This window comes from Vitis vinifera, chromosome 13 (genome assembly GCF_030704535.1).
Source record: "Vitis vinifera cultivar Pinot Noir 40024 chromosome 13, ASM3070453v1".
Classification (NCBI taxonomy): domain Eukaryota; kingdom Viridiplantae; phylum Streptophyta; class Magnoliopsida; order Vitales; family Vitaceae; genus Vitis; species Vitis vinifera.
The window spans coordinates 1,630,047-1,642,233 of NC_081817.1; the positions used below are offsets into that span (position 1 = coordinate 1,630,047).

General features: G+C 35.7%; 1 protein-coding gene across 1 annotated transcript; it reads right to left on the bottom strand.

The window, feature by feature from the left end:
* Window positions 1–2,840: 2,840 nt before the first annotated feature.
* On the bottom strand, window positions 2,841–7,147 carry LOC100257029 (probable LRR receptor-like serine/threonine-protein kinase IRK). The gene is made up of 2 exons (XM_002275239.4): window positions 5,021–7,147; window positions 2,841–4,584 (listed from the first exon to the last, which is right to left on the bottom strand). The coding sequence occupies exons 1-2, from the start codon at window positions 6,481–6,483 to the stop codon at window positions 3,138–3,140; spliced, it is 2,910 nt and encodes a 969-aa protein (XP_002275275.1). The 5' UTR covers window positions 6,484–7,147; the 3' UTR covers window positions 2,841–3,137.
* Between the last annotated feature and the right edge of the window lie 5,040 nt (window positions 7,148–12,187).

A 12,187-nucleotide genomic window follows, 5' to 3' on the forward strand; every position in this document is an offset into this window, starting at 1 on the left:
TTATGGCTGGGTCCTTGTTCTTGAAGGAGGTGAAGTTGTCTTCCCATTCTAACATATTTGAGAGAGCATTTGGGAGTGTTTCTATTCATACGGTCTATTATATTCCTTGACTAGTTTGATAAGATTGAGAGGGAGGTGGCTTGCAATTGATTTTCTTTGAATTTAACAAAAGAAGAGTGGCTTATGAAAGCAACTTGAGCACTTTGGAGTGGTCTATTCAGGCCCTTTGGTAGGTGAAAGTGTGGAAATGAAGATGTAATTCATGTGAAAACTTGTGCTTTGATGTGGAAGAGGAAACATTGGAAAAAGAAGATAAAACCTAATAAAAGTTAAGAATAATTTTTTGTATTTTGAAAATTTTCATTTTATGTTAGAAAGCAAGAAAAGTTTGAAAAGAGTGGAAACAACCATTATTGTGTTCAAACTTTATATTCTCTCTCTTCTTCATTTGTATGCTTTTTTCTCATTTTGCCGTCCCTTCTCTTACAATTATGGTAGCTTTTGGATTGTCGAAAAGCTTGAGTATTAAAATGTTTTATAATGTCATTATTGAATTTTGAACGTAACTTCAAAAATTAAGTTATTGTTTGACAATTGTTTTTAAAAATGATTTTTGAAAATTGTTTTATAATGTTTTACAAAACAAAAATATGTTTGGAATTTGAAATGTTTTTAATCTATTTTTAATATTTTTGAATATATTCTAAAAGTCATTTTTATATCAAATATTTTATTTTTAATTATTTTATATATTTGTATAATTATATTTTAAAATAGCCTTTAAAATCAAGTGAAAAAAAATAGAAAATAATTACAAAAATATTATTTAAGAACACCTTATTTTCTATTTTTAAGATAAAAAAATAGAAAATAATTTATAATTGTTAAATGTATTTTCCAGTTTTTTTCTTTAAAAAAAAAAAAAATTCTCAAAAACAGTTCCAAACACACCCTAAAAACTTTTTCTTTTGACTGAATAAAAATCTTAACATATTATATTGATTTTCCACATTTAAATCTTATAATTTACTCAAAATCTTTTTCAACATCCATTTATGAGGGTCACTCTTGAAGGAATCTCCAAACTTCCAAACATAGCTCCTCCAACATCACCAATGAGGGAACCTGAGCCTGACAGATGAGATGAATAACAAATAACCAGACAAAACAAAAGATTTGGTGAACCCTAAGGTGCTGACTTCTGATTAACAACTCAATGTTCTCCACAACCCTAATGTTTGTTTTACAAGACAGATATTATAACCCTGCAAATGCCCACACTCCACATGACTTGAACACATATCAAAATCAAGTGGGTATTTGTTGGAAGAGGTGCGGTGTCTCCCCCCAACCCCAATCCAACATCATTTCATTTTATTTCCCCTCAAGAGTACAAACTGAAGCATGCTTAAGAAAAGCAGTGAAGTATCATTTTTGTCTCTGAATAAAGCAATGAACCAAGGCAAAACATATATAAAAGTAAAGCTGTTAAGTGCTCACACATTTCCATCTCACTAGTGCTTTTGATCATTTCTTTTTTCTTTATGTTTCCCTAGAGAATGCATGATGTAACTTTACAACTTTTTTGCTTCACTCTTTTCCCCCCATTCATCTTTGAACCTGAAAACTACATGCAGAATATGTTTTGGACTTGGGTTTTTTCTTTTATTTTCCCATTTTTCCTTCTTTTCTGTGGCCAACAATGATAAAGAGGATTTGATGATATTCCATCTCAGAGAGAAGAAAATCAAGTTTATCAAGGACCCCATGTGATAGTTGATGATGGCAATGTTAATAGATTAGATTAGGTTCCTTGGGCCCAACACCCTGTATTTTAACTGGTGGTTGACTGCATTAGGGACAGCTCATTGTAATCTATGCACATGCTCATAGAAGCAAGCAAAAATTCTTGATGAAAAGGAGGCAGTGGCCTATAGCTACCCTTTAGGTCTAGAGTTACAAATATGCCTTCGGACAAGGAAATAATGCCTAGGTTCATCAAGAAGAAGAAGAAGAAGAAGGGCCACCCATGTGAGAGTGGGAGGTGTAAAATGAGGTCAAAGACCTCTGCAACTCATTGGAAAGAGGAGCATTGAGGACAAGGTTTAGAAGGAAAGCAACAAAGAATGCATTTAAAGAAAGATGATAATGGGAAAGTTTAAGAGGCTAAAGACACAAGTGGCAAAATAAAGGAAGTAATGCTGTTCCAGACAGCATCATGGTATACTTCATTATTCTATTTTGCCCATCTCCTCACCATTGCTCTATTCAAGGCCATTAGCTCTTTCATTCTTTACCCTACCTTTCCCCTTTGCCTTTATATTCTGTCTCCCCTTTCCATTATTCTATTCAGCACTTCAGATTTTCTTCCCCTTTTTTTGCTTCAAAGTGGGTGCTGAGAATCTTTGAGTCCTCAGCCTCTTAAGTCACTTTTGACTTCGAAAAAAATGTATTCTAACATGCCTTCAACTTTTGTATCATTAGAGACAACTGTTTTTGGTAAATAGGACAACCATTCTTAATCAGGAGTGTTGAACCCAACTCTGCCCTTCCATCACTTGGGAAAAATACAAGTAAAACAGGGATTTTTATTCTTGGATTACATTGTCTTTTCTGCTGGAAGAAGATATATAGAGTCAATGAGCAGATAGATTCAACACCAATTGGAGCTGAGAGGCTTGGGTTGGACTGCAAAAAACCAACTAGAAGATATGAAAGAAAGAAGCCTAGCCAGTTTGAGGAAGGATCCATGTTCAAAATTTGTTCAATTTGCTAAGATCTTTTATCAGAAGTTCATGCTAGTTTCATCACATAATATTGAAGAGAGAACAAAAGAGGAGTAGGCAACGGACGAAGACATAAGATTAGTAACTCGGTAACAATATCCAAAAGGGTCCCAAATTGGAACCCGGTGAAAGGGAATCCGGTGAAACCTAATTACAACATAGAGATGAAACTACAACATAAACTTGAGACAAGCAAGGGAAAAGGCAAAACAACAAAGGAAACAGAAAAGAAAAGACTTGGAACAATCGAATTTCACTTCTCTTTCTGATTTATATAATTAAACCGGATTCCTCTTCGCCGGATAACCCTGTAATCCCCTTCTTTCGAACTCTAGATGTATTAGTTAAAACTCAAATCAACTCCTCTTGACCTTCTGAAGGGCATCTGATCAGTTCCAATATATTTACCACCTCTGCCATGTCTGGCCGATTTGATGGCACCTGTGAAGTGCAAATTAAGCCTAACTTCATCACAGGAATTGCCTCCTCAGCTGGGAATTTTCCTTGGAGTCTCCCATCAACACATTCCTCCACCTTACCTTCTTCCAATGCTCCTCTGACCATATCACAGAGCACCACCACATCATCCTCCATGTATTCGACTGGCCTCTTCCCAGTAACCACTTCCAGAACCAAAACCCCGAACCCATAAACGTCGCACTTCTCAGTTATCTTCACTGTCCTGCATGCAAACTCAGGTGCCATGTAGCCTAGTGCACTCTGAATCTTGCTGCTTAGAACGTATCGATCTAGCATTGGCAACAGCCTGGCTAGGCCAAAATCTGCCACCTTAGGTTCGCCTGAGGGGTCGATGAGGACGTTACTTGATTTTAGATTGTAATGGATTATGCTCATTTGGTGCAAGTGAGCCAAGCTTTTAGCTGTCCCAAGAATTATATTGAATCTCTCATTCCATGTGAAGTTGCCACCTGCTCCTTCATGGAGATGCTTGTACAAACTTCCACCAGAGATGAATTCATATATTAGGAGCTGTAATGATGGAGTCCAGTAATACCCTTCAAGTGCCACAAGATTCTGGTGCCGGATCTTTCCCAGTTTCTTAACTTCCCTTTCAAAATCTTCTTGGGACTTGACCAGACTTGAGACAGTAAGCTTCTTGATGGCAACTGGATGACCATCTCGAAGAACAGTCCGGTAGACTGCTCCAAACCCCCCTCGCCCGAGCTCACAATCCTTGTTGAGCAGAGCATGTGCTCCCATGCTGAAGTCAGGGTCACCCGAAAACATGACAAGTTTGCCAGAGTTGGCATCTGTAGTAGGGGAATGGCTGTAGTCATCACCACCAGATAGCGCAAGAGCTGCTGCAGAACGAGATGCAGAAGATCGGACGCGGAGATTAAGAACGGTGATGGCAATCACACCAATTACAATGACAGCAGCAGCACCAATGGCAATGAGTGCAGAAATGCTGAGGATGATTTTCTTGTGAGCAAGACTTCGAGGGAATGCACCCGCAGTGGTGTCAGAGGAAGAATTGGGGTTAAGGACAATGGGCTTGGGAAGTACAGCAGGGCAAGACTTATTCGCAGCAGAGCCACAAAGAGATGGATTGCCAGAGACAGAGGAAGGGGAAATGGTGTTGAAAAAGCCACCAGCAGGTAGTTCACCTTGGAGCTGATTGTGGGAAATGTTGAAGGAGATGAGGTGTGGAAGATTGGCCAACTGCTTGGGCAGGCTTCCTGTGAGCTTGTTAAGAGATAAATCCACATTTTCTAGGTTGCTAAGCTTTGAAATCCCCATTGGTATTGGGCCACTCAGATTGTTATGTGATAGGATCCTATATAATTCATCCAAAAAAGGAAACAGAAAATCCATTAGAATAATGAAAATTTTACTACAGGTTCCTTGACAACAGAAATATTCAGAGAAAAGAAAGCTTATGAAATAACAAAAAGAGGGAAGAAGATGTTCGGATACACAAGGGAGAACCAACAGAACCCTTGAGTGAAAACATCAGTTTTGATTCTAAAAGGATTTTGGAACTTACATGACCAATGCAACAGTTTTGTCTGGAAAATTTGAGAAACTAGTAAGAGAGGTGTTGGCAAAATTTCCTCTTTAATCAGTTAAACACATAATTCAAGCACTTAACTATCGGAAAACTACAAGGAAACGTGAATCCATATGCTCAACTACAGATTACCCACCAAAAAATAAAGGGAGAAGCAAAAAATCATAAATCAAATATAAGACACAGGAAAAAGAGAACTTACAATGTCGTTAATGAAGAACAGTTCTCAAGAGAAACAGGAATTTTTCCAGCTAGGAAGTTGTTCTTCAATCTCAGATCCTTCAAAGAAAAGGCTCCTCCAATTTCCAGAGGAATGCTTCCATTTAGCTGGTTCTCACTCAAATCAAGAACATCTAAGGCCTTTAGATCTCCAATACTTGCTGGAATAGCACCCACGAGGGAGTTCCTGGAAATATTCAAGAACTGCAAGCTTCTAAAAACCCCAATGGATGATGTAAAGTCACCGGATAATTCGTTGTAGGATAAATCCAAGACTTGAAGCCCTTGACGGGATTTCTCCACTGATGAGGAGAAAGGGCTGTCCATATTTCCACTCAAGCTATTTTTTGAAAGCAGAACTTTCTGCAATCCCAATTTGAAAATCCATGCAGGAAGATCACCCAATAGCGAATTCTGACTAACATCTAAGACCAAAAGCTGTTCGCAATTGATCATAGACTCTGGCAAGCTCCCACTGAAAACATTCACCGAAAAATTCAGTACCTTCAACGACTTGAGATTCCCTATTGATGTTGGAACCCTGCCAGAAAATTTATTGGCTGAGAGATCCAAAGTCTCCAGGCTTTTCATTTCTCCAATCCACTCCGGAACCTCGCCCTCAAACGAATTCCCGTGTAAATTCATATAATTACACAAGGTAAGTTTCTGCATTGTCCCTGGAAGGCTCCCAGAAAGAGAATTCTCACTGAAATCAATTAACCGTAAAAGCAAACAACCTCCAATGCCATCTGGAAGCGGCCCAGAAAACCGATTCTTGCTCAAGTTAATAGCTCTCAAATTGTACAAACTGTCAATCCCCTTTGGTATATCGCCCTCCAACAAGTTATCCGACAAATCAAGTGATCTAAGCCCGTTCAAAGACCAAATGCCAGAAGGTAATGGACCCGAAAACTGATTAGAGGAGAAGTCAATTGCAGCAAGCGTTGAACATGAACCTACACTCTCCGGGATCTTCCCGGAAAACTTGTTCTTGGCCAAAGAGATAGCATGCAAAGACCCACATTGTTTGAAAAAATCATCTGGGATGGTTCCAGACAGACTGTTCTCACTTAAATCAATAAATCTCAGGTTCTGAAGGCGGGCAAGATTGGGGCCTATGCTTCCAGTGATATTATTCTTCGCCAGCGACAATTTCCGGAGAAACTGTAACTGGAGTAGGCCTCTGCCTATCTTCCCCGAAAGGGAAAAACCGTCGAGAACGAGGTCGGTGACCCGGTTGGATCTGGGGTTGCATTTGACCCCAACCCAGTTGCAGGGACTATCATCATCTTCATTCCAAGATGCCAACTTCGAATTTGGATCTTGAATATCGGCCTTGAACACAATCAAGCCCAGAACATCATCATTCAGAGATGGGTTCAGAGATTTCACACAACTCGGAGCCACAACGAGCAAAGCTAACAATACACCGAGTAGATACGCCATTTCAGAGAAAATCAAAAGCTACAAGCTTTGCATTGTAGGTGATAATCACACAAAGCTCAAGGAACTTAAATTACAGCTGAAGCTCGATAAGAGAGTACCGCACTCAGCGAAGCTTAAACTACGGTTTCTCAACGTTGAGCTTTTCAGCGTGTCAGCTTCAAGCAGAACAAGACGAACTCCTCACTGTACGCCTGTACGAAAAGCTAGAAGAGTGCCTGATCTTTCAACGGGACTTTAAAGGAACAGTACGAACAAAAACACAACCCTAGAAACCACAACTCAGCTCAAAAAGAAGAGATTTTCACCCACAAAAACCAAAGAAATCGGTTCAAAATCGGACAAAACCGCCGATTTAAAACTTCAAATTCCGGAAAGTTAAAGAAAGAGCGGAGACGAGTCTCCGAGAGGTCACGATCTGAGAAGATACAAATGCAAATGATGGCATTTGCGGCGCCGTCGGAGACTTCCAACGGTACGCCTGAGAAATCCCCAGGTCCGGAAAATGAACGAATCTCCGGCGCCGGTGGACAGAGATAGGGCTTGGGAAGGGGATAAGGAAGAAGTGTCCAGAGACAGAGAGTTGTCGGAGAGGGAGGGTCCCGGCCGGTGACGGCGGTGTCGGACAAAATAAGGAGCTTTCCGGAGAGAGTCCGAGGGTGGAGTAATGTATGAAGTCTTTATTAACGGCAAAAAGAAGGAGGCTTGTAAGATTGTGACACTTGTCATGATATCTACGGTGGAGAATAGTCCGACGTGGCGAACACGTGGTATCTGTCAGTGAAGCTTTTGACGTGGCTGTCAGAAGTGGGGATGTTTGGCTGCAGGTAGCGCTTTGGCTGCGGATTGCGAAAGGAGAACCAACTTTGTAAGTGCCCCTCATATTTCACCTATTTACCACTATGCCACTACCAAAGGAGAACTGTTTTTAAAAATAAAAATTTTCTAAAATAAAAATATAAAAAACATATTTGATAATTAAATGTAGTGTTTTTAGATAATATTTTTTTACTTTTTTTTATTTATTATTTTCACTTATTTTTGTATGACCATTTAAAAAAATAATTATATAAACATGTAAAATAATTAAAAATAAAGTACTAAATATAAAAATTATTTATAAAAATATAAAAAACAAGTTAAAAACATTTTAAATCTTCAAACAGATTTTTATTTTACAAAAATAAAAAAATTAAAAAAATTGTTTTTAAAAATCATAATTATTTTCGAAAATAGTTACCAAACATGCTCCAATTTTTTTTCTCTTCTTCTTCTTTCTCTTGACATCATCCAAAGTCACTATAAATTCTTAATTTATAAAATATCAAATCAAACTTATTTCATATATAATTATGAACAATTGTATGAATTAGGAGACACATCACTTTAAATTTGTGTAGTCTTTTATTAGAATTTAATTAAAATATTTTATTCTTTTGACATACTCTATTATATGACATGTACTTATAACAACAAATTCATATATAATTTTTTTAATAAAATTTAAAAAATTAATTATCATCTTTAATACAAGTTGAATATGGAACAATACTTTTCAATACTATATTAAATACTCTCATCCAATCTTAGTACGAAAAAAAAAACGACTCTATACCAAATACCTTCATTTAATCTTATTTTGATATATATAAAATAAAATAAAATAAAATTTTGATCAAATGTAAGGAATATACGAAGAATATGATTGATATAACAATATTTTAGCAAAGGGATTTGAATTTTCATATGGTGAAAAGAAGAGAGCATTCAAATGAGAGGGTAGGATTAGGAAGGGGTTGGTTAGGGCTGGATAACTTGAGATTTAAAACGTGGATGATTGGGAAGTTGACTTGATGGGGGTGGGGGGAGACTGGAGGATGGTAGTTGAGGTAAATAAAAGGGAAAGGAAAGGGCAAGAGTTGGGTGGATAAAGAGAAAGAAAAGAGGGCCAAAACCCAAAAAGTAAGTAATAAAGGCAAGTAGGTGGATGGTGGGTGGTGTAGTAAAGAGGATGGTGAGATGGTGGTGGTGGTGGTGGCGGTGGTGGCAGACTGCAGAGAGTGGAAGAAGAGAGTGACTGAACTTTTTCCTTTTTCCCTTTTTTTTTTTTTTTTTTTTGGGTATTATAAATTCCAATGGGGGAAAAGGGTCCCCCATTCTGTGGTTTCTGGCCTCATTAGCTATCTCATTTATTTAGGGTTCATAAATGCAAAGCCCCACCTCTTCACTCAACCTATGCACACTTCCTTTAATTAACCTAAGATTTTACTGCAATGTTGGTGGGAACTTCTCTTTTGTTCTTTTGTACCAACTGAGATCCCTGCACTCATCAATTCCCTCCAATGCCCACACCACTTGCCTTCATTTCATCCAAGGAAGGTGTCACTGTCTTCCATTCAATTCTCTCTTCATTTTTTTCCTTTTTTCTTTTCCCAAAAAATGAAAAATTCTACCCCTTGAAATGTCACATTTTCAAAATTTTTGTGATTTGAGAAAATATTTTGATGCTATATATATCACATTTTCTTTTAATCCCGTACAAGTGTCTTAATGTCGTAGGACCCCTTGAGCTCAAAACGAACAATATCTAAGCAGATCATCACATATAATATATTTGAGCTATTTTGATTAAAATGGAAAATATCGATACGAATTGAAGTGAGTTGTTACATATAATATATTTGAGACAGACGTATTTTTTCTTTTTAGTTTTAATAATGGAAAAAGGAAAAATAAAAATATTTATTCTTATGTGATTAATATTATATTTAAAAACTACACTTTAAAAATCCCTAAGTCTAGAGTTTATATTTAAGAATTTTATTAAGCATATTATATTTTGCTTGTTGGTTTTAATATTTAAATAACTCTTCCAAACATGGTTTTAGACATCATCACAATCTAAAGGTATGTTGCCTTTTTGAATTTTAAATCTAAAGTATAAAGGAGAATTATCACCCTAGGGATAGAGGATGGCCCTTCCTGGGAATAGATTATTATTTTTCTTTCACTTTAATTTTAATGTGGTAACTTTAATTATTCAATTTATTTTATCAAAACATTTTATTAGAGAAAAATATAATAATATTTTATTTTTATATTTGATTTGTCAAATTAAATGATAAAAATAAGCATAAATGTATTATTATATTAAATTTTATTAAATAGAATATGCCAAAATATTTAAATATGAAGATATATTTAAGATGGAAAAAAATTATAATATTTAATTTAATTACATATCTATGTATTTGTTGTTATAAAAATTATTATATTTAATTAATTTATATTTAGTTTCAATTTATCATTAATAATTATTATAAAAAGAAATGTAAATATAAATATTTATATTTGTTTAAATGTTTTATTTGATAAAAATTTAAAAGAATATAAATATTTACCTGGTTGAAAATTTAAGATCACATGTGTGTATACCTTCCACGTCTTAGTAACATGCAAGTGGTATGGTGGGTTTGGAATGAAGAATTTAGGGTTAGTTGAATGGAAGTTTAATAAGTATTTGATCAAATATGAGTTGATCGATTCATATGAAATCGAACAATTTGTCCGATTCGATGGTTCGACCATTAATTCAAGAGGTTTGATAGCGGTCGAATCTTTGAACAGTTCATTTCACCATACTAAATTGAAGTGGAAAGATCATCGGTCGATGGTCAAATTGATTGCATCGACTAATCTGATTTGATTTTTAAAATATTGGTTGAAAGTACTTTATAAAAATTTAAGTTATTTAGATGAATGTATAAATAATAAGATAAAAGAAAATAAATAAATAAATAAATAAAATTAAGTGTGAATGATGAGAAGAAGATAACCGTATATAGTGAAAAGCATTGACCGACATAATAGAGTTGGCATGTGGCGCTACGATTGAACCTACTCATAGAGTCTTAGGACACATTTTTGTACCGTAAAAAGACCTTTGCTAGAAGCCAATCGCAACACTCTCAAGACTTAGGGGAGTACGCACTGTAAGGACTGATCCCTGATGAGCTTAGATGAGTCCGAGCCTGAGTAGTCTAAAGCCCTGTCACCATTCTTTTGGAGGGGTTGAGCCCGTGAGGGTGAAGGTGGCACGTCCCTTTGTCTTCATGTACGCTGGTGTGTGGCTGACTTTTACACATTTTTGGGAATTCTTCTTCACCAAGGTAATCATCCCTTCTGTATGACAGATTTTAGCTACATGGCCAAGATTTTTTCTCTACCTGTTGCTTTCATTGCCTCCATTCTCCTCTCATTATCTCATCTGGGTTTTTGAATCTGTCTTCAATGCATTTCACTTTCTACATATACAACATGGTAAGAAAATTTTCACCTTTTTTTTTTCCAACAAAACAAACAGATCTATAAATGTTTGTATAACTGCATCCATGCATGGTCTCAAGGGTAATTCAATTAGGAAAAAAAAGTAAGAACTTCACCATTTTGCTTTCCAAAGTTTTGAAAAGTTTGAGAATCATTGTAATTTTTAGTATTTGTATGATATCTTGTGTCCAATAAGAGAAAAAGTTTTTGATATTGAATATATATGAACTATTCTTAATCCCGTAAATATAGTAATAAACAAGAGAAAATAAATTATTACCACTTGATCCGAAATTAAGTTTTTTTTTTTTAATATGGTTTTTGAGGGTTTAGCTCAAACGAGTTTGACATATATTTATATATAATATGATATAAAAACCTCCTTTTCCGGATTTCAACTTTCATGCTTAATTATTCATAAGATTTATTTATTCATATGATATATATCATTCGGTACTAATCATTAAGAGTTACTTTTAACATATATTACGAGTCCAAGTCTTATAAACTTAAATTTTTATCGAAAAATTAATAATCTAATATGGTATCCGAGGCTCACTCAATTAGAAGTTCATCTTTACTTTCCGAATCCATTGAACCCACCTAAGGAAAATTGGTTGTCAAACAATAGCATTGATGTAACTTTAGACTCCAAAAGTCAAGTCATGTGAAGGAGCTTTCAATGAAGAATGGTGGGAATTACCGGACTGAGGCTGAGAGCTCAGGGTAGGAACCCCCCAAAAAGGACTGAGCTACGGCCACAAGGTGGTAGAAGCAAGAGCCAAAAGGTTGGGTGAGGTCAGAGGGCTTTATGAGATAGTTTCACATTCCAAAGCTGCATGAGCATTCTCTTATCCCCATGTGAATGGGGAATAGATTCAAATAAAAAAACAAAAGCAAAGAGTGGAGGATAATAAATCCAGAGAGTAAAACGACAGTGGGCTCATGGGTCATTTTCTTTCTCTCCATTCTCCTCTGCATGGAATGAAAATTCTGAAAAGGTCAAAAGAGAATTGGAAATGGTGAAGATGGTAGGTGGCCTTTTGTGGGGAAAATTCATCATGTTTTCAGCTTGATGGAATGTTTGGTTGCAGGTTGACACTGCCTCATTCCCCATCATCTGCTTCACCCAAAAAGGGCAAAGGAGAAAATAGAGGTCAATTTGGTTACGTTTTCTTTTTGTTTTTAAAAATTATTTTCTATTCCATTTTATTTTTAAAAATAGTTTCAAACAAGCCTATTTGAAAACCGTTTTTTATAATAGTTTTATGTTCTACAGAACAAAAAACACAAAAAAAATATATTGGCAACTAAAAACCATTTTTTATTTTCTATTCTTAAAAGTAAAAAATAAGTTGTTTTTAAAAAACATTTTTTAATT